Source organism: Apodemus sylvaticus, chromosome 5 (assembly GCF_947179515.1).
Source record: "Apodemus sylvaticus chromosome 5, mApoSyl1.1, whole genome shotgun sequence".
Taxonomy (NCBI): domain Eukaryota; kingdom Metazoa; phylum Chordata; class Mammalia; order Rodentia; family Muridae; genus Apodemus; species Apodemus sylvaticus.
The window spans coordinates 125,270,630-125,294,652 of NC_067476.1; the positions used below are offsets into that span (position 1 = coordinate 125,270,630).

Genomic DNA, 24,023 nt, shown 5'->3' on the forward strand with positions numbered 1-24,023 from the left:
GTGACCCAGCTGCCATGTCTCTCACTAGAGCTTCTCAGCTACCGGAAGCTATCATATTGAGTGACAGATACACCTTCCGCAGTGAGGAAAGAGAGAAGTGTTAGGTGGCTAACATCTATTTGGGTTCTTTCTTGCCCCACTTTATGCTCACCCCATCTCTCCTCGAATCCCACAAGAGATGTTTTGATGTTTTATTCAACTGTCACTTGTACCTGGTTTTAAACTTTATTTCCTCTTGTCAAAGAAATGTTATAAAGGGGTATTTATGTTCCAGACACAAAAATTGAGATTCTGAGTTAGTCTGAGATATAGATGAGCTACCATGTGTAGTTCATTTCTCCTCTCTCTTTGACACGTTATGCTCACCTATTTCAAAGAAACCCATGTGTGCCGATGCTCTCTCAAAACAGAATGAAAGGAGACTGTGCATATGTTTTACTTCTGTGGTGACACTTACCCAGCAATACCTACCAAATTAAGTGTTCGTTGACCTCGTTTTACTGTCAACTAGCATTTTATTTCTGCTGCTTTTTGGAGGAGGTAGCATATGTTAGGCTAAAAGCAAGTGACTTTGTGCAAATTAAACTCATTGACACTTTGTAGCCCATCTTTGATGACTATAGATTTGATGACTAAATTTTTTTTTCTAACGAGATTAGAACAAAGTACTCTTTGTTTACTGCCATACTTTATTGTCACACATCTGTCTGCCTCTCCTCTGGCAGTTTTAGAGAAACTGTATAGTCCATGTATCCTGTCAGAACCTTGACATTATTTACAGCTTGCTGCATTGTAGCTTGCTGTCACTTATTGTGTCTTATTTATGTAGCATCTTTCCACTGAAACATGTACATTGGCTTCATTATACACAGAGTATGCATACTCCAGTCTGGTGCATACTAACACACATGCATACACACACACACACACACCACCACCACCACCACCACCACCACCACCACACCTTCACCTTCAGATATCACCTGATCCTGTGATACAGTTAAGACTTCATCACCAAAAAAGCTTTCACACATGTCTTTATGAGTTTTAAGCCTCTGCTTTATTTAAGCATTTGCCATATTTCCTTCCTCTTCAAGTGTTTATTGTTTGCCTCTAGGTGGATCGAATCATCTTCTGTGTCTTCCTAGAAGTTGATTTCAAAATCTACAAAAAGAAAATGAGCGAGTTTTTCCCCGTTGGTGAGTAAACCCATTTGTTGTTCCCTTTGAAATCGAGGAATAGATGGAGTGGGACCTCCTTTCCCTGGTGCTCTGTTAGCCATTCTCAGAACTATTCTGTGATTTCCATGTTTGTGGTCAGCCTGCCAATTTGTGTCATAGTTTCTAAGAACTGCAGGAAGTGGTAAGGATTCCAGGCCCTTACTTCCCCCAACCCATGAGGTCATCATGTTGTCTGGGGTAAGTCAGCACATCTTTTTGGGACTCTGTTCCTCATATCAATTGAGGATTGGATCAAATGGTTCCTAGAGGGCACTCTTCTCCTCCAAATTGCTTAATCTAGTTCCCCTCACCTGTAAGTGAGGCTTCCAGGCTGCATGCATACATACAGCAATTAACTTTTTGGTTGAAAATTGTAGGAGACCCATTTATACTTTGTAGTCAGAATCCAGCCCTTTCCGTATTTCCTCCTCATTCTACCCGACTCTCTTTCCTTGAACTGCAGCGATTGCATGGTCCTTTCTAGGGCAATCTGCAAATGGCTGTCACTCACCTCTTTTCATACTTTACAATGCTGGAGAAGCCTGGGGCTTGCTAAAGAACCTTGAGTAATGGATTTAGGATTGAATGTGCCATTAGTTAGCAATTTGAATATTTTTTCCCAGCCTCCCTCTTAGAGCCTGTTAGGCTGTGGCTTGTTTAATGCCTTGTTACTTTTATGGTCATGGTGCCCGGAGTGCTGGAGTGCTTTCTTTAGCCTTGTTAAGAATTGCTTGTAGGAAATTTCAAGCTTCTGCGGGCAGTGCTAGTGGCTGAGTTTGGGATGGCTTGCTCTTTTTTCTTTCCTTTTCTATTTTTGGTCTCCATATGTATTTGAGGAGGTTTTTTTCTGGCAATGAGCAGTGACTATGGTGGGTGAGAAGTAGAGAATAAAGGGTATTGGTGCACATTCTTTTAAAGTGGACCTTCACAACCAACACAAGCAAGAAAGAGCAGGCACCACCCATAGTTCCAGGAGGACTTGGGTAGCTGGAGCAGGCAGTGGTTCAAAATAAAAACAAAGACAGTGTCACCTATCTGTGGATGCTCTAGATAGACCAAATTATTCAGTCCTTGCCCAAATGTTACAATTGACAAATCTGATAAAAAATTCACTTGGGCCTAGAAAGGATTTCCTTTACTAAAACTTGATATGAATTCCTTGGCCTCCACTCTGGCTGGCTGAGGCTTATTGTGGCTCTAATCTCCCCCACCATTTCTTCTCTTTTCTCTCTCTTTTTTACATTCGCATGCTTCAGTATCTCAACACTTTATAGCACAGGGCACTAATTCCTATTTAATAAGCAGTTGCCAAAATGAGATCGGTTTAATAAATGCTTCTCACCATATCCTGAGAACCTATTTTCTGTTTCAATCTTCTTTTTGTGTGTTCTCCTGATTTTTGTTAGAAAATGAATTCAGTGGTGCTTGAATTTCTGACTATTCTTTAAAAGAATTCTGCATTATGAAAAATTATAACTTTTATGGTCTGTGTAATGTAAATATTCTTCTGCCTGGTGAGTATCAGCTATGAGCTAATTTTAGACTCTTCAAGATGTTTAGAAATAATGATATCATAGTCACTTTAATGTCTTATTAGTCTGAAGATATTTACAAAAGTACAGGGCACAGATGTCTCACTGCAATTTTAAAAAGTGAGACAGGCTTAGGGGTCTAAAGTTTATCAACAGTTGTGCAAATAAATGATCATTGCTGCTTTATTTGATTCTACAAACTCATCTCAATATTTCCACAAGTAAAATAATAATGAAATCATTCTCAGTTTCACATTAGTATTTCAAAGCACACTATGTTAATGAAATTATTTCCATTGCATTGTGCCTCTTAGGGTGTTGCCACTGTGAGCAGACACCATGACCAGGGCAACTCTTAGGAGGACAGCATTTTTTTTCTGATGTATTTTTATTTTATTCGATGTATTTTTTATTTACATTTCAAATGATTCCCCCTTTTCTGGTTCCCCACTCCTCGAAAGTCACATAAGCCCCCTTCCCTCCCGCTGTTCTCCCACCCACCCCTTCCCACTTCCCTGTTCTGGTTTTGCCTTAAACTGCCACACTGAGTCTTTCCAGAACCAGGGGCCACTCCTCCGTTCTTCTTGTACCTCATTTGATGTGTAGATTATGTTTTGGGTATTACAGTTTTCCAGGCTAATATCCACTTATTAGTGAGTGCATACCATGATTGATCTTTTGAGACTGGGTTACCTCACTTAGTATGATGTTCTCCAGCTCCATCCATTTGCCTAAGAATTTCATGAATTCATTGTTTCTAATGGCTGAATAGTACTCCATTGTGTATATATACCACATTTTTTGGATCCATTCTTCTGTTGAGGGATACCTGGGTTCTTTCCAGCTTCTGGCTATTATAAATAGGGCTGCTATGAACATAGTGGAGCATGTATCCTTATTACATGCTGGGGAATCCTCTGGGTATATGCCCAGGAGTGGTATAGGATCTTTCAGAAGTGACATGCCCAGTTTTCTGAGGAACTGCCAGACTGATTTCCAGAGTGGTTGTACTAATTTGCAACCCCACCAGCAGTGAAGGAATGTTCCTCTTTCTCCACATCCTTGCCAACACCTGCTGTCTCCTGAGTTTTTAATCTTAGCCATTCTGACTGGTGTAAGGTGAAATCTTAGGGTTGTTTTGATTTGCATTTCCCTGATGACTGATGAAGTTGAGCATTCTTTTTAAGATGCTTCTCCGACATCCGAAGTTCTTCAGGTGAGAATTCTTTGTTTAACTCTGTACCCCATTTTTAATAGGGTTATTTGGTTTTCTGGGGCCTAATTTCTTGAGTTCTTTGTATATATTGGATATTAGCCCTCTATCTGATGTAGGGTTGGTGAAGATCTTTTCCCAATTTGTTGGTTGCCAATTTTTCCTTTTGATGGTGTCCTTTGCTTTACAGAAACTTTGTAATTTTATGAGGTCCCATTTGTCAATTCTTTTTTTTTAATTTATTGATATATTTCTTATTTACATTTCAAATGATTTCCCCTTTTCTGGACCCCCACTCCCCAAAAGTCCCATCAGTCCCCTCCCTCCCCGCGGGCCCCCCCCCCCCCCCGTTTTCCCACCCAGCCCTTCCCACTTCCCTGTTCTTGATCTTCGAGCATACCCTATTGGTGTTCTGTTCAGGAACTTTCCCCCTGTACCGATGTCCTCAAGGGTCTTCCCCAATTTCTTTTCTATTAGCTTCAGAGTGTCTGGCTTTATGTGGAGGTCCTTGATCCATTTGGAGTTGAGCTTAGTACAAGGAGACAAGGATCATCAATTCGCATTCTTATGCAGGCTGACAGGAGGACAGCATTTAACTGGGGCTAGCTTACATGTTCAGAGGTTGAGTGAGCATTCATAAAAGGGAAAAATTATTTATGAGTCTTTGTGGTGGACCGTTAAGCTTGACCTGGACCAGCAGTTGTGGGGTGTGTTTGGTTTGGGGTCATTAGGATAAGAAACAATGGAACAAATAGCAAACACCCACATTTGGGGTATGGGTTTTAAGTAAGCCAAAGGTCATGGCACACAGTGGTATCTCAGACAGCTCATGGCAGGTCTGAAAATAGATAGCAAGTCGGATTCTATATTTTATAACCTGACACTCTACTTTTTAGTTCTAGAAAATGAACCATACTTGAATAAACTGTGGCATGCAGCTGGGAGGCAGCAATATATTTCAAGCCGAGACCAGCATCTGTCACTGCCCAAGTGGTAATAGGCAAGTCCTCTCCACAACATAGGCAGAGAAATCTGTGGTCTCTTGAGAGGATATGTTCAGAACACTAAGGAAGCCCCATCCTTAAATGGCTTGTTGCCCAGAGCTTCTGAAAGCTACCATGCTTCTTTTCCAATATCTATAAATGCATGCATAGAAACATTCCTATTGAGTGCAGCTCGTAATTCATCTGCGATCTCAAAGTTCACATGTCTGGGCAACATGGCAGGTGAAAAACAATGGGGAAATGAAAGCTCTCACAGGCTAACAAAGGAGAAGAGACATTATCTGTAGAAATGAGGTATCATAGAGTGAATGGTTTGACCAATAGGATGTCTTTTATCACCTGGCTGGAGTCTGGAAGTTGAAGATCATGATGTTGACAGCAGTGGCATGTTCTAAGGCCTTCTGGGCATGTACGTGGTCATATGCTCCTGTCTTCATATGGCCCTCCCTCTGAGTGGTTTATGATCTGTCTTTCTCCTTGTATAAGGAAACTGCTCACACTAGAAAAGGACTCCACTCCAATGACATCACCTTACTTAATTGCACTTTTAAAGCTCTATATCCAAAAATAAACTGAATTTACCAGTACCTCATTCAAAGGTTCAGGATATGAGGAGTTTAATAAAATGTTAGAGGGGACATAACTGAGCCCATGACTGTGTCTATAAGAAAAATGTAAAGAAATAGCAAAGAAGAGAACTCAGCAAAGATTTCCATAACAATTTGAGTTCTTGCTGTGAGGTGAAGCACAGTTGACTTTTCCCTTCCAGAGGTATTATTTGGAAACAGAATATGGCAGCTTTATGGAATTATCATACACTTCGGTTGCAAATAATTTATAGTTACAGTGCACTGTTACATGGCCTAAAGCAAATAATCTTTCTGTGACTCAGCTCAGAATCTCTTTGTTCTTTATATGAAAGGTTCATATTTTAAAATGTGTAGAATTTATCGTGTATACTTTCCATTAACTCTAAGAGGAATGAAGAGTTTCTGGTGGAGAAATAGAAGTCAAATTGTGTCAAGTGCAAGTCTTACTAAAGAATTTAAGGTTGCCAATTTTTCTCAAATAACAATACATAATTGAAACTTTTATAACTTTGTCAATGAGTCCTGATGTTCAGAGTTTGAGACCCACCCCAGATACCCAGAGTTAGGAAAGGTCTACATTCATTAACTGCAGTGATTTCCACCCATGGATGACTGTGTCCTATAGGGACATGGTGAGATAGTTTTGTCTTTCATAAACGTGAGAGAAGAAAGACTACTATTGACTGGTGGGCTGAGTTTCCAGATAATCCTAAACCTACAGTGTGCAAGGCAGCTCCCTGGAAGAGCATACAGAGTCCAGATATGCAAAGGCTTAAGAGCTCTGCCTGCTGGAATTGTCCCTCTTCTCATTCAGGATGCTGAGTATCTTTACTTTTGCACTGGTTTTATTTCAGAATGGCCTGCTTGTTGATGCCTTTCTCAGACTCTTTTGTCTAGATGGATTAAATTCTTTACATTTGCTCTGACACACACACACACACACACACACACACACACATGCAGTTTTTAGGTTTGAGGATACAAGGGTGGTAAGAACAATTGGAACATGGTGGTAGCAGGGCATCAAAAATGATAGCTATGTGTTCATGGCAGTCAGGAATTCAAGGCAAACTGGCTCTGAGTAGGGGGTTTGTTAGGGCAAAGCTCATGAAGGGTGTGAACTGGAGCAGAGAAGAAAAAATCTAGTGTTTCATAAGCAATAGAGAAGGCAAGTGGCCTGGGATTAGAAAAAAGGTGAAGCCAAGCAGGAAGATTGTTTCCAATTTGTGAATCTCTAAAAGACATGTGTTTCAGAATATTTGATCACACTGTAGACCCTGAGAGTTACTGAAAAATACTCTTTCTAGTTGTGGTTTAACCCTTTAATATCTCTTACTGGAATAACAAGAGACACCTGTAGTGCATACCTTTAATTGCAAACAATGAAGGTAGAGATAGTTTGTAGAAAGAAGCACCCATATTTGTAAATGATGTCAAATCGAGTAGCAGACAAAGTAATGAATCAGAAAAAAAGACTTGACAGAATAAGTTATGCCCAACTCCTATAAGAAGAGAGAGGAAAGGGAAGCTACTTGTGGCACAGAGAGAGGAAGGAGGAAGTTTTACTGGAATAGTTATAGAGAGAAAGTTTGAAAAGGGAGAACAAGCTAGACATGGTGAATGCAGAATAACCCAGATAATGTGAAAAAGCCAGAATAGAACATACTGACAGAATTAGTTTGAGGCCAAGCAGAGCAATTTAGGAGAGGCTGAGAGAAAATCCAGGTTGAATCAGTCAGCTTGGAGAGGAGTTTGAGCCAAAACAGTTGAGTTGAATCAGGCAGTTAGAATTAAAAAAAAAATTATAAAGGCTGAGCTTATTCAGCAGCAAGTGTCAGATGAAGAAAATATTCTAAATGTAGATACGTTTGTAGAGTCTAGAAGCTTCCAGGTCTAACAGACAGAGGCAGTATGCCAAGGAGACAATTATTACAGCAAATAAAAGTGTGCACAATCTTCTCAAAATGAACAATTCGGACTAGACATCTTTCAGTTAAGAAGAAACATAATAGATTTTATGTAGGTGTTTCCCATCTGTCTTTGTTCAACATTTTGACTTTATGCATGTAAAAAAAGTCATGCATTTAATAGAACCTTTACTTTGAATTTTTAATTCTGATAGTCTTCTTCTTATCATGTTGAGCTATGGAAGCAAGGATCAACAGCTGATCAGCTGTTGAAGGGATATGACTGATGTCCCAGAGTGAACTATGGCTAAGCTAGGATGTCTAGTAGGTTAGGTTTGTTAAATGCATTTTAACTAGAAGTTCTTCCAACTTGTAATGAGGCTGTCAGATTGTAACCCATCCTACATAGAGGAAACACCTACACATGACAAAAATTAAGCTGAAAGTGAAAGGACAACCTTATAATCCCAGGGGGCAGGACGATGAAGCAGGAGTATCACAAGAATGAGACAAGCCTGGGTCACATAAGACCCCCACTCTTAAACAAAACAAACAAAGAACAAATGCTTTAATTTTGCCCTTGACTTGGAAACTGGCCTTCTGACATCAGTCCAATGTCACAGGTACAGCACCTGTCTTCATAGCAGTGGCAGCACAGAATCTATAAAATCACAAGACAGGAGCCAAAGTCACTCACCTCAAGCCTTTTTACTGTACAATGCTTCTCCCCATAGCAATCCGGAAGTTACTCTTCTGCCCCCCATAAATGGCGTCCCTCCAGTTACACTGGGTCTCCACCTGTCCTCTTTCCTTCTGATCAGTTTGCTAAACACAACGATGAAACACATCTGCCATGAGCCAGTAAGATTTTCTTTCTCTTGCCTTGCCAATCTAATGTTTGGAAGACAGAGACTTGAAAGCAGTATTGATGTCAGGTTTATTAAACACATTTTGACTAGAAGTTCTTCCAACTTGTCATGAGGCTATCAGAGTGTAACCCATCCTACACAGAGAAACACCTACACATGACAAAAATTAAGCTGAAAATGGGAGTAGCAAGTTTCAGAGAAACATAATCAAGGTCGAGTGACCATTTCCAGGGAATCAAGCATCTGTGGCATACGGGGAAAAAGCTGTTGGGCTTGTCCCCAGCAGAAATAACTGATTCAGTCTCATACATGTGGCTTCATGCATGTGGCATAACTTTTTGGCTTTCAGACTGCCACGTGCAAGCATGAATATGATCACAGCCAATACAAGGAAAAACTGTGAACGGTTACTCAGGTGTGTAGACTGAGGATCACATATTTTAAAATACATACATTTATATATTTATTTGCATCTTGATAAAATGTAAAATACATAGTTTAACTTTTAAGATTATTGTTCTAAGAAAATATACCTTCTTCATACAAAAATCATACATATGTTTATTTAAAAAGCACACAAGGAAAAAATACACACTCGTTCCTAATCTATAATCCAGAGATCAATCACATACTGTTATATATCCTCCCAGTCTTTAGAAGTAGAAAATGTGTACAACCAAAAATTCTGATTTATCCCCTCCTTCCTGTCACTCAAGATAGATAATGAGCATTTTTTCTTGTCATCATATATTCTTCAATTATTTTGTTTTACTGGACCCAAAGGTTACTCAAATCCTTATCCTGAATGTGGGACTATTTTAGCAAACCGTTTCGTATTTGCAGCTCAAGGGAACCATCTTTATGCGTAAATGTTCACACTCTCCTTTATTTTCAATACTTTTAAAAGGTGAAAGTGCACTTTCAATATGTATTCAAAACCAAGACACTTTCGCTGGGAGTTTTCAAATCACTCACTGTTTTTTCAGCCCTGTGGAAAAGTGCCCTGAGTTACACAAGTGCAGGGATTTCCATTCTACAGACAGCACTGTAAACAGCCACGCCTACTCTTACACCACCTACTTTACATTCACATGAGCAGTCAATAAGAACTCTCTTTCCTCCTGTTCTTCTTAATAGTGAAGAGTCTTGTGTTTTGATGTTATCATTTTTCTGTATTATATAGGGAAACTACATTTTGTTAACCATATGATTTATTCATCCTTTCTGCTACTTATTTCCAATTTTCTCTTGTGCCTGTGTGCCTGTGCAAACACACACACACACACACACTCATGCAAGCAAGTATGTATACATGCACATACTACGGAAGATGCATGGAAGTCAGAGGGTAACTGTGGATTAAGCTCTCTCCTTTTACCTTAATATAGGTTGCAGAGACCAAACATCAGCTGTGTGACAAGTATTTTTACCTACTGAGTCATCTCTTCAGTTCTAGATCTCCAATTTTCTTGTACAAAAGTATTGATTATATCCTATATATTTTTATTGACATTACATCCTTCACTTGTTCGTCTATAAGATGTCTTTGTATAGTAATGACCTTAACTCTTTAAAATATATGCTGCAAATAGTCTTGTAGTTCAGCATTTGTCTTTTGTTATATTATATTTATATTAATGAAATAATGGGATAAAATATACATAAAGCATATAGGAGAAAAAGAAAGATTAAAGTGTTTTATTAAACTACTTTTAAAAAATATTGTATTCATGAACCAAAACCTCAAAGATGATTGTGGTGGACTTCTAGGCGACTGGTTAAATTCTAAAAGAATTCTTTTTAGTATTACTCTTGAGATATTCTTTCTAATAGTACCATCTGCACCTGAATTTCCAGGTATACTAGGTATGAAGAGAACCCACACCTTAAAAAAAATGCTGTCTATATCCTAAACCCCAAACCTTATATGTTGGGTTATATTGAAAACAGAAAATAAAGGTTCAGTTCGTTTGCCAACAGCAGACGTAAGATAACAGTATTTCTCTGGAATTTTTAGATGGAGCCATTAGAATCAGGTCTAAGCATCTTTAAGACTGGAAGGGACAGGAGAAAAGAATCAACAGGATATGTGCTTACAAATGAAGGTTCAGAAAAAATGCAACGTTGTTGAATTTGAAGATAGAGAGAGGGGGCTATAAGTTAGGGCACATAGGATACAAAAACTAAGGAGATGTTTCCCCATCCCAGTTTCCATAGGATACAAAAAATAAGGAGATGTTTCCCCTTCCCAGTTTCCAGAAAGCAGGGAAGCCTTGCTTTACCGTTTGACGTTAGCATAATTGAATCCTTGTTGAACTTTTACCCTATAAACTGTAAGGTAATAAATCTGCCTTGAAAAAGAAAAGAAGTGTCACTGTGTAGCTCTAGCTGGCAGGCGAATCCACAATGTCGTCTTAGCTGGCATTAAACTTAGAGCGACCTAGCCGTGTCTGCCTCTCCAGTGCTGGCATAAAAGGGAGAACTACCACACCCAGCAAATCCGATGATTTTTTTAAGGGACTAAATTAGAAATCTGCTATAGCAGTGATAATAGCTTATGTACCAGTACTCTTCAAGAGAGTAAATGAACCAAAGACAAGATCAAAATTCCATTTACCCAGTCTGGTTTGATTTCTCTCCCTCTCATATTGGCACATCTAGTATATAGAAAACCTAGAGTGAATGAATGTGAACATTAATGATAATCATTTAGAGGGGCGTGGCACCACACTTATGCACATTTCCTATGCAGATCACGTTGACTTTTAGAACTCTACAAGACATGCTGTGGAAAATGTGACACAAATGAGTTCGCTGCCTTCTTAGGACCGAGTACTAACTATTTCCCCTTGATGGGCCTCCAAAGCTGTAAACACAGGGTGTCTTCAGTGAATATACAGTGGAGTGTTGCTGTAACCAAGCAACCTGAATGCTGCCACAGGCACCAGGTATAGGCAGAAAGCAATCAGTTCCTTCAGGAGGGGTGAGTGTGCAGTGAGGGCAGTGCCTGCTGATAAACACCAGAACAGGCAAGGGAACGTGCACCTTGACTAAGTAGACTAGGATCTTATTAGAAAGTTCTGGAAAAACAGAAACTTTTTCAGTGCCACTTGGAGCAGGGCATGAAGTGATATCTTCAAAGAGAGATGCAGTAGGGTCTTTGTTCCTTCAACAGTTTACTGATTTTATATTTGAAAGCCAAGGGAAAGGAAAGTGAATTTGTTTTGAGCAATAGTATATGAATAAGGAAATTCCAATAAAGCCCCAGAAGAAAGAATAAGAAGTAAACAAGAAAGTAACTCAAAATTCCCCAGCCTATGTTCTGTCACTCATATGAACAGACTTGACTCCTCTCAGCCATGTGACCCTGACCTTTGTCATCTTCAATTGTTACTCATTCCATGGTTTACAACAATCACATGAATATCTCAACCTTCCCTATGTAATTTTTTGGTGAGGTTTTATAATCAGTGTTTTCGCCCTCCTCCCCCTCCTCTTCCTCCTCCCCTTCTTCTCTTTCCTTCTTCTTCCTTCTCCTCCTCTTTTTCTTCTCCTTTTTTCCTCTTCCTCCTCATCCTCTCCCTTCTCCTCTTCTCCTTCCCCTCCTCTTTATTCTCAGCAGGTCTCCCTGTATATAGTAGCCCTGGATGAATTCACCATGTAGTCTAAGTTATTTTCCAACTGGTAATAATCCTCCTGCACCTGATTCTAAAGTGCCAGGATCATAGGAACATACCACTACAGCCATATCTAGGACTGCTTTAATGGGATGATCATGACTACTAATACCTGGAATGTATTTGATCAATGAATTTCCATGATACTTAGAAGCCTTTAGGGTCCTTGAGTAAGTATCATTTTTCCAGTGAATTCTCTATCTTCTACTTTCCTGATGCCTATATATCTGACAGAGCTCTCTTTGCTATAGATACCAGTACACAATCTGGGTCTAGCTTAACCATCTTCAACTCAACACATCTAGAGCAACTTTCAAAATCTGCCAATTAACTCCTGATTCCTCCTCTTCCAAAATCCCCGACTCTGTAGTTAGTACCATTGTGTGCTAATCTGGCTGAGCCAGATGTAAAATGATGAAATGGAGTTTTTTTTATTGAGAAACCAAAATTGATACATTAATGACAACTGAGTGCTCATGTTGACCCACAACCAACAAACTCAAAACAAAAAATCTTTTTGCTTTTATTCATTTTTTAAAAAAATTCAGCCCTCTCAACTATCTATACTAAGTATGTTTATCCATTAGATAGATTCAATGCTTCCTAGTATTCAATTTAATGTTAGAAGTTAAATCTCTGTAAGGATGGTCCCTCATCTGTCCATGTTGGTGCAGATTCTGCCTATCATGAGTAATAATAAACTAGGAAGATTGCAGCATCTTCCATACTCCAAGAAAATCATAGATAGTTTTCCTTATTCTAATACGTCTTTCTTTGTGAATGCAAATGGTTCCCATAAACTAATAATGAGATACGAAGATGATGGCACAAGAAGCCTGTGGACTGTGGTCACATGCAGTGTACTCCAAAGGGGTGTAGAACTGATGGCCTTGGAAAGACTCACCCTTTTGTATGAATGACTCTAAAATGGTGATGAGGATTCTGGATAATATGCTTCAAGTTATTTCCTTGGGTTGAAGAAGATGGCCCAATAGCTCCCTAGAGCTCCCTTTGCCATTTACTGCATCCTTTTTTTCTGTGCATCTACAGTCCTCTTTGAAGTTAGAGTCCATCCATGCATACACCTCTGAGCCAATCTAAAGAGTGGTTATGGCCCATGATGAGATCCATCCAGCTGCATAGCAGCTGGGTGATTTCAATACAAGCATGGCTATACTTGGCCCTGGTTTAGTCCCACACTATATCACATTAACATCAGAAAGTCATCACAGATTCATTATAGATGGCCCCAAAGATGAGCATCTACTTTCTTCAAGCAAGTGGATCTAGAATGGCAATGTGTCTAAACACATCATTCAAAAATGATGAAAACCCTGGTTTCTGAACTTTTATACCACAGATTCTTACTTGAGAAGTCTTGAATGTGTCCTAGAGGTTTGCATTTTATTATTATTATCATTTACTTTATATACCATTTGCAGCTTCCTCTCCTTCCAACCCCTCCCTCTATCTTCCTCCCCCATCAACTCATCCTCTCAGTCTCCTCAGAAAATGGGAGGCCTCCCCTGGGTATCAATCAGCCTGCATGTATCAAATTGTAGTTCGATTGGGTGCATTGTTTTCATTGAGGCTAGCCAAGCCAGCCCAATTAGGGTAAGGGATCCAAAGGCAGGCAATGTAGTCACAGAGTCCCTGCTCCCACTTTAGGAGTCCCACATGAAGACCCAGTGGCACAACTGTTACCTGTGTGCAGAGGGCTTGGGGCCATCTCATGCATACTCTCTTGTTCAGTGCTTCAGTCTTTGTAAGAACCTGTGGGCCCAGGGTAGTTGATTCTCTAGGTTTTCTTGTGGTGTCCTTGACCCCTCTGGCTCCTTCAGTCCTTCCTCTCCCTCTTCTGCAGGTTTCCTCAAGCTCTACTTAAAGTTTGTCTGTGGATCTCTGTATCTGTTTTCGTCAGTTGCTGGGTGAAGCCTCTCTGATGAAATTTATGCTAAGCTCCTGTCTGAAAATATATCAGAATATCATTAATAGTGTCAGAGGTGTGTTCCCAGTTATGACATGGGTCTCAAGTTAGGACAGTCATTGGTTGACCCTCAAATTCTGCCCCATCTTTTAGTCCTACACATCTTACAGGTAGGAAAAATTGTAGGTCTGAGGTTTTGTAGCTGGTTTCATGTCCCAGCTCCTCCATTGGAATTCTTTCCTGGTCACATGTGACAGCCAGTCCATATCCCCCATTGCAAGGAGTCACCCTCATAAATTCCAGGAAGTTTCCATTGCCCTGGGTGTCTAGCTCATTCTGGAGATGCCTCCTTCCAGTCTAGTTTTCTCTCCCAGTTGTCTGTTCCCCTGTCCTCACTTCACCTCATCTCTCCTGTTCTTATTCCCACCTCCTTCCCCATCCAGCCTGCCCTTCCATCCACCCCCAATATCTAATCTATTTCCCCTTCTCAGTGAGATTCAAGAACCCCCTTAGGCCCTTCTCATTACAACTTAGCTTCTCAGGTCTAGTTCATGGCAAGGTTATTCTGAACTTTATGACTAATATCCACTTATAAGTGAGTACATACCATGTTTGTCTTTCTGGGTCTGCGTTACCTCACTCAGGATACTCTTTTCCAGTTCTATTCATTTGCCTGGAAATTTCATGATGTCATCATTTTTAGTTGCTGATTAGTACTCCATTATGTAAATATATACCATATTTTCTTAATCCATTCTTCAGTTGAGTGACTTCTAGGTTGTTTCCAGTTTCTGACTATTACAATTAAAACTGCTATGAACATAGCAGAGCAAGTGTCTTTGTGGTATGGTGTAGCTTCTTTTGGGAATATGACAAGGAGGGGTATAACTGGGTCTATTATCAGTTTTCTGAGGAACAGCCAAATTGGTTTCCAAAGTGACTGTACAAGTTTGCTCTTCCACTAGTATCAGAAAAGTGTTTCCTTTGCTCCATATCCTCGACAGCATGAGCTGTCACTTCAGTTTTTGATCTTAGTCATTTTGACAGATATAAGATGGAATCTCAGGGTTGTTTTGATTTGCATTTCCCTGATGACTAAGGACATTGATCATTTAAGTGCTTTTTTGGCCATTAGAGATTCCTCTGTTGAGAAGGAAGTGTGCATGTTTAACAAGTTTTCAGGATAATGATGAAACTACAGTTTGAGAACTTGATTCAGAATAAAAATACTTCTCTGTGTATTTTGATTTGTCTATTTGTGTGTGTGTGTGTGTGTGTTCTGCTTTCACAAACATTCTATTAATAATGAAGTGCTAATGAAAAGGATGAAGATAAATCTCAAGTTATTCTAAGATCTAAATTATACTTTATTAATTCTTGTAAGTATGTCCTGTTTATTGCTGGGAAACAAAGTGCTTCCCAGAAAGCAGGTGGAATGCTTAGACAAATAGCATCCATATTAATTCTGTCACCCATAGAGAAGGTGAAATAGATACCCACCATATAGCTAAAGCAGATTAGCCTCTCCTTTACAAAGGGGCTTCTGAAGTAAATATGGCAGCAGTTACCCCAAACTGGTTTTTCAAGAGAAACTAGTTAGCTTGCACATATATTTTTTATTAAAATAAGAACTTTAGTCATAAATGTGTATCCCATGCAGGACTCAACAGGGTAATCTGATGGAAAGTGATCGACTGAATGAAACCTGCATCCCATATGAAATTAACATCAAAGAGGCCCCTTGAGAGGTGATGGAGTATTAGCCTTCGTGCGATGCACACCTAGGAAACGAAGGGTATTTTTCTGGAACTAACATTTCGGAACACAGAGAGCAATGCTTTCTGATGGATTGCTCTCTGTTTTGAAATGGTATTTGTATCTTTTGGGCTAGAGACCTTTTATTGCATTTTTGTCCTCTAACAAAGACGTATGAAGCTTGAAGAACTGCATAAAAGGGCAGGAGCTCTGCGCCCACACTCCATCAGTCCCCTAACTATGTTCAGATTTGGAGTGCCATGGCTCCCTGTTTCCCCAGGCTATCATCTGCTTTTATATAATGTCGTTCTGCTTCCTGATACTGTCAGGAAAAGAAGCCCTGCCAGAAATATGGGTAAACATGACTGAAACAAGCACACTGCATGAAATAATGTTGAAGTAACTTCAAGTCAATTAATACACAGCCACATCAGGTGCTTTCCAGATCAAAAGTACTTTCCTTTTATTATAACTCAAATACCAAAATATCAAGCAACGTTTCCTATAATACCATAGTGAGTTCCCGTCATAAAGAAAAAAGCCATCATTCAGAACTCAGTGCATAGTTCTGCCTAAAGTTGTTTAGCTGTTCTGGTTTTCATCATAAACTTTAAAGGCTGGTATATTGGTCAGACTTTTCTTTCTTTTTAAAACACTTTTCTTATGGTTTCCCCAGGGACAGATGAACACGCCTTGTGCAAGCACATATGGAAAACAGTTATTCTAAGGCATGGCCCATGCTATTACGGAGGCTGACAAGTCTCCAGATCTTCAGGCAGGAACATAATCCCAAAGAACACGTAGCACAGCTCCCCTCTAAGGCCAGTGCCTGGGAACCACGAGGCCAATGGTAGGAATCTAGTCCAGCAGTTCACAGCCTGGGGCATCATGACTGCTTGGGGGCGGGGGTGAGATATCAGATATCCTGCATTATCAGATATTTACAGTATAATTCATTACAGGAGCAAAATTACAGTTATAGAGTATCAATGAAATAATTTTATGACTGTGGGTCACCACAACATGAGGAACTATATTAAAGAGTAGTAGCACTAGGAAAGTTTAGAACCACTGGTCTAGTCTGAGTATTTGTAGGCTTAAAACAAAAGAACCAATATTTCAGTTTGAATTCAAAGGCAGAGAAGAAACAATGCCAAAACATGAGAGCCATCAAGCTAGATGGCCACTGGGGCCAGAGGACCATGAAGTTCACCCCTGATACAACTAATGATCAGCTATTTTGCCCTATGGGGACTCCTATGATTTCCTGGAGCCCACCTGTGTAGGGGAGACCATCTACTTTTCTCAGTCTTCCAGTTTAAATGGTAATCTCCAGAAACACTCTGAAATACATACATAGAATGATGTAGGGTGCTTTGAGGCCCAGTAAAATGGACAATTCATTACACTTGGCATGGAAGGACCTTTAGTCGGAAAAGACCATATAAATTTCAGGTTATTGCAGGTATTTTGACTGTTCATATGATACACACACACACACACACACAGTGCCAAGTGTTTCCCCTCTGCATGTGAGTAGATAGATAGATAGATAGATAGATGCCCATCCTGAGTCAAGGATCCAAATGTGGAGATAGTTTATTCAAAAGGCAATCCCAGTAAACACCAGCAGGAGAGAGGAAGAGAAACTAGGAAGGAAAGAAAGACAATAAGTTAAGTTCTAAATCTCTACACTCTACCTCTAGGTCTCAAGTTGGATGAGGAAAGGAGACTTATGGAAATCATGTGGAACAAGCTTGGGGTGCTCTGGATGAGCTTGAGATAGTGGGAGCTCTTCCTCCTGTATGCTAGGCTGGCTTCTGGGACAAATTAGTTATATAGAATTTCTTAAGCCATCTCTAGAAAGCAAAGAAAGCTCATAGGCAAAGGACCTGCATGGCAGAGGTCAGGCTCGCATGTGTTTTCAAGTGTCAGTGAACAAGGGTGTGTAGCCAAGAGAAGATCTTTTCTGGTAATCAACTGCCTCCTCTCTTTACCACCAGTAACCCTCAGCTGACTTTGTAGATGACCCTTTACCTCCTCTGGAAAGCATCTGTGGATTCCCTCTGACTTTGCCATCTTTTATCTGTCTATGATAGAACCTCTGCTCACCTACAGCAGCGTGTCAGTTCCTGCTCGGCTGCCCGAGGTCTGCTTGTCATGACCTGTTTGTGATTTCTGTAAAGAAAGGGATTCTTGACCTCTGTCTTCCAGGACTACTATGCTTCTTGTATAGTAGCAGAAGTGAAACAGTAGTGTCATGTTACCAAATAATCAGTAGCTTTGAAAGCATATTTTGTGCTAGCCGTATGTGTGTGTGGGGGGGGGCACATCCCCAGTTCTAGGAAAGCTAGCTAAATTACTACCCCTCCTTTTCAGATTAAGAAACAGGATTGTATTGTTTTTTTTTTTTGTCACTTTCCCAACATTGCATGGTTGTTTGTGGTTTGTCCATTTAATGAAAAGGTCTTTAACTTTTCTGTTACATAAAATAAATGGCACTGGGTACCAAGGAAATAAAAAGACCACAAGATGTTGCTTTCATCCTCATAGTTTTCATGAGATGGGTATTTGGAAGACAGACCCATTCACAAGGGCTGAATCATAAGATTTTATGCAAATAACAACTTAGCATTTGATGATGCTTCAATACCTGCTCTAGAAATTGCATGGCATGCACTAACTCAGTCCTCAAGACAATTCTATATAATAGACATTCTTATCCTCACTCATTGAGACAGAGGAACCTGAAACCCAGAAAGAATAGGCAGTTTTTCCAAGACTACATGCCTTATAAATGGGTGGGCTGAAGAGCTAGTAGGTAAGACCTGAGTTTAAATGTCTTTAAAATATATTTTCCTAGGACAGTAAAAATAAGAACCATGAAAAAGAATACAAACATGTATCAAAAAGATGGTCTGGAAAACATTCATATATATTCTTTCTGATTCAGCTGCCTCTTGTCTATCTCAGTGAAACCAGGCATCAGAAAATGCAAGCTTAGCTTTAAAGGGTATAGATGGAGAGAGAGAGAGAGAGAGAGAGAGAGAGAGAGAGAGAGAGAGAGAGAGAGAGAGACAGAGAGACAGAGAGACAGAGAGAGACAGAGACAGAGACAGAGAGACAGAGAGACAAAGAGACAGAGAGACAGAGAGAGACAGAGACAGAATTTCACTAGCAGGAATGAGGCAGATAGAGGAAACTAAAGGAAAATACTATGGAATATTCTCTGTCTGTGCTGTAGAAACTTGGTCTTCAGTCTAAGGGCATTGAGATTCTAGGCCATTTACAGGTAATCAGATCATGTGGGTTCTGCCATAGAAAGACATTAATGTGGTCCTCACAGGACTGGGTTAGTGCTCAGATTCTATACCTATAGGATATAGAAAGAGAGCTGTGTCTTTTCCTGCTATCTTACTCTTAACGTGTGTGTGTGTGTGTGTGTGTGTGTGTGTGTGTGTGTGTGTGTGTGTGTGCTTATTTAAGTGCCATCTGGCATAGCATAATATAGCCAGTGGTGCTCAACAGAGGCCTGAACAGATGGGACCTTACTATCTTATACTTTTATCCTCCAAAACTGTGAGCTAAATAAACCTCCTGTATCTATCTGTAAAGTGCCCACTTCAAATATTTTGTTATAGCAACATAAAATAGACTAACATCAATAAATACCTCTAGGAAACAGAAAGTAGTTGAGCGTTGCCATCTGTCTAGGTGATAACACAAATGTCACAGGGTAAGGAAGCTACTTGGAACCAGACATTGTTGACTTTAAGTATCAGAGGGAAGAGTTAGTTTTGCTCTTTGCACAGGGGACTGTTATTATGAGGCTGTAGACCAGAGTGGAATTGTATTAAGACTGGGCTGGCAGCCACATGTGAATGGAAAGTGTGTCCGAGGAAGAAAGCAGAAGGAACAATTGGGAAACCTCCAAGACACATAATTCAGAGGAATTATTAGAATGGGGTACAATAAAGTAAGCATGGAGGAACAACCATGCAGGCACTGACTCTCATGTAGTGTCTGGGCTGCTCTAAGAAAATATCATACATAAATGGGGGGGCTTATAAAAGAGAAATTTATTTCCCACAGACCAGAAGTCCACTTCTAGTGCCTGCTGTGGTCAATGTTCCTTACACAGAGTCCCTTCTCTCCATTCCTTAATGGAAGATCAGGGATGGAGTTTCAACTTGATCTCTTCCTTACTGTAACAGACCTCATTCATCAGGTGATATAATCAACTGTCAATGATCATGACTTCAGGATTAAGACTCAACAAATAAAGGGGTGGCACACATTCAGAGCAAGGCAAAAGATATAAGGAGTATTCAAGAAGAGACACAGCAGCATGTAAGTTCATAGGAGTAAGTACAACCATTTAGGGTGGTATGCAACTGAGGCAGGAGGATTGAGAGAATTTTTTTATATGGCATTATTACAGCCTTGGCTACATAGGAAGATCATTTCTCAACACACACACACACACACACACACACACACACACACACACACACATATGGAGCCAGGGTAGAGTAGAAAGAGGAAAGGAAATGACAGTAACCCAGCAAGCATGCCATCAGAGTACAGATGAATCACACACACACATCCATGTCCGTTTAGAAGGTGTTGTTCTGGGAGATACAGGGGATTGAACAGACTGAAGACTGCAGGTAGGGTGTGTGGGAGCAGGTAGGGGAAGGTCAGCTTTAGCATACAGCACCACTTCTCCCAGCAGTGTGCCGAGACAAATATTGGTGTGTCCACTGTGCTGACATTGGAGTTCAGCACACATGCATGCTGTCCATGTCAGGGGACTTGAAGTTTGTGGGTAACACTTTCAAATAATTGAAACAACCAATGTGACCACACATCCTTTGTATAAACAAAACAAATTGTGGTCCTTATAAGTTGTCATAAATAGGAAAGTAACCTCCGGTGTTAGGTTCTGCTGGAAGAGTGTACTTTCTTCAACCTCCACATGATTCTCCGGGACAAAAGGCTGCTGTAGTACTGCTCTCTGCTGTCTTTTTGTGTTTCTTTTGCTATTTGATGAGTCAAATTGGAACGTTCTGCTGTTTCTTTCTTTGATATGAGTCTTATCTTTTCTTTTCCTACAGATGATAACAATGAAGGAACTGATGCTGACATGAAAGAAGATGCAGGTAATGAGATTGTAATTTTATTACTTGGGGTAAAGTAGGGAACCAATTTTACTTATTCAAATTCTACAAATTTTAAAGAAAGACAGAATAAGATTAAGAAAATAGAAAATTTTAAATGTGTGCTCAACATCATAAGATAGGGAGGCTGCCATAGTAACTTTTAAGCAAATATAGTTACTATGTTTGAATATAATTTTGAAGGTTTTCCCAGAATAAAGGAACAAAGTAAAATAGAATGAAAGAAAGAGAGAAGGAAGGAAGGAGGAAAGAAGGAGGAAGGGAGGAAAGAAGGAGGGAGGGAGGGAAGAAGGAGGAAGGAAGGAAGGGAGAGGGAAAGAAAGAAAGAAAGAAAGAAAGAAAGAAAGAAAGAAAGAAAAGAAAGAAAGAAAGAAAGAAAGAAAGAAAGAAAGAAAGAAAGAAAGAAAGAAAGAAAGAAAGAAAGAAAGAAAGAAAGAAAGAAAGACACAGACAGACAGACATTTTGTTAGCATAGCCAGGCAATTTGTAAAGAAACCACCACATCTTTGTGTTGAAGTCAACAGTTTGTTTTGCTGATATGCTGAGGCTGCAGAACTCCAAAGCAGAGGAGGTTTACTCACCCAATTCTGTAAGATCTAGGCCTCAAACAGATAGTTTCTGAAGTCTTCCAAAAATTCTTATCTACTTGCCTGGATAATGACTGCCCTCAGCTATGAACAGAAGCCTTATTGAGGGCAATTTCTGAATTTGTACAGTTAAAGAGATCTAGACGATCAAGAAGGCATTCCAACATTGTAGCCATCTAATTTCATCTTGAAGGAGTCAATGAGCCTGGGAGATGCTTTACCTCCTTAAGATCAAGGTTTAGAAATTGCAGTATCATGTCATCTATTCTAGATGGCGGTGGTCTTCACTGCTCATAAGACTTCAATCATTCCTGTGACTATCTTTGATGAATATCACATAGCACTTGCTGTTCTCATTATTAAGATATATCCCAACCATTCAAGAAAGACCAGGATCACAAGGGAACCTGTTGGTTAAAAGTATAAGTTCTGGCCTAAAGGAGCCATTCAGTGTATCTTTAAGTAATGATTCATAAATCAATAAACTTGAATGCAGTTCTAGTTACACCATTTGTTAACTTTTAGTGTCTTTCTACCATATTCACGGTTCACTTCTGAGGCAATAATCCTCACCATATTGTTTCACTTAGAAGATTCAATGAGAAAATGTACCTTAAATGCTGTTCACAATGCTTAGCTCTCTATAAAGCTAAACTATGCTGTTACTTTCTGTTGTCTTTTTCTCATTTATGGAGCTAATTATATGATTAAGAAGATCATATTCTCCATTTCAATAGTCACAATACTTTTGCCATGAATTGGAGCCAGCTTTCAAAATTTAAAACAGACATCAGAAAGATTTAATCTTGAGTGTCCTACAGTTTGGTGCAAGAGCATCCTGTAAGTTACTGACAATCTTAGTCTGAGAAGCTTCATTTAACAGAGCTTCAAATTCTGATGTCAAGGATATCACTGACTGAGAGTTGATTAAAATGGACACTCTCTGCATTTGTTTACTTCTGTCCCTCTTGGGGTGACCCACTCACTGCATATAGGAATAGCATCTGCTCCTTTCTTAAAAGCTCACTGGAGCAAGAACCCATGCCTTTCCCTACTCTTCTCCAGTCTAGACATGTCTGATTTATAAGGTTCCTTTCTCTTCACAAAGGCAATGGACTCAGATAGTATGAGGAGTGGATAAAGAATCTGAAATTTCCAAGCAGGAGTGGAGGGAGCGTAGGAGGGACTGCAGGAGCATAGGAGGGACTGCAGGAGCAGCTTCTGGCACCCTGCCTATGTTCCTTCAGCACCTATTCTTGGATTGCATGGAAACTTTCTAACAATAGCTTTTATGGCCCCCAGCTGAGTGTTTTTCTCTATTCATGAAGGAAAGACCACTATACTGGTGAATTAGTTTCTCTGAAGTAGCTCTCCAACCAATGATTCACTAAGAGTTGATTTCCCAGGATTCCTGTGGAGGGAGTATAGATCAGTGAGAGTCCTTGTACAAGGACTTTGATTCAATCTCCAGACACCACGCGCACACACGCACACACACACACACACACACACACCAAGACATATTTGAGACAGGTTCTAAGTTATGCTGTAGTTAGTATGGTCCAAAAGAAATATAATATATGAGTTTCACATGTATTTTTGTATTTTCTCGTGCTTGTGCTAAAAATAAGTAAACAATGAAATTAGCTTTAGTAAAATTTTATATAATGCAATTATCCCAAAATGTTATCATTCCAACATGTAACCAACAAAGAAATTCTATTAGATACTGTGTCTAAGTTTTAATAGTACATCTTTTAAATCCATGCATATTTTGTATCTGCATCATTGTATTGCACATTGAGCAAGCACATTTGAGTCCTCACTGACAATATATATATGGCTGGGATATTAAATATCCTGATTCTATACCCTGACCAAGAAGTCTTGAATAGAGTTGAGCCTATGATACCCATGCTATGACTTATCATGAATGTGTACAGAATTGTCTGTCTTCCTTTTCCTGCCTTGATTCAGTAGTCCTTTTCTAATACGCCCTGTGATAAATTCTCAAATTATCTATTTATACTCAAAGCATTGTCCCAGTGTCTATATGTGGGAGAGTGTACAACATTCTCTAAGACAAGAATGCCTCTTGTTTTAGTGAAAAGTAAATCCAAAGATAAATTTTTTATAGAAACTTCGGTCTTTATGTCCATGTAGTTTGTTTTATTTCTAAAACTCTGCTCTAGATTAAATTGCATGAGTTCAGTGTTGTTCTTAGTTATTCTCATGTGGCCTTGCACGAAGAGTCCCTGGAGGACCTGCAGCTCTAGGGACTATCCTCCTCAGCCAGCCTTATATTCCCATGGATCATTTGCCTCAGGGCTACAGAGGTACACTTTTCTTGGCAAAAGGATTTGACTTCTCAAGTAGAGTTAGCTAACTACCCACATCGTTGATTCATTTTAAAGAAATTATTTAAAGGAAGAAGGACTCCACAAGCTTGAATCATCATTTTAGGGCTGGAGTATTATTATTTCTGATTCCAGTTCAATCAGATTTCCAGGGAGTTCTGCTGTCAGCATCTGGATGAGTCTGACTCAATGGCCCATGATGCCA

At 39.7% G+C, this 24,023-nt stretch overlaps 1 protein-coding gene across 11 annotated transcripts in view; it reads left to right on the forward strand.

The window, feature by feature from the left end:
• Positions 1–24,023, forward strand: part of Macrod2 (mono-ADP ribosylhydrolase 2) — a 2,114,706-nt gene that overhangs the window by 1,896,063 nt on the left and 194,620 nt on the right. For all 11 annotated transcript variants that reach the window (XM_052183754.1, XM_052183758.1, XM_052183755.1 and 8 more), the window contains exons 9-10: positions 1,118–1,199; positions 20,812–20,856. In XM_052183754.1, coding sequence (XP_052039714.1) covers positions 1,118–1,199; positions 20,812–20,856 — 127 coding nt within the window. The remainder of the gene's footprint in view (positions 1–1,117; positions 1,200–20,811; positions 20,857–24,023) is intronic.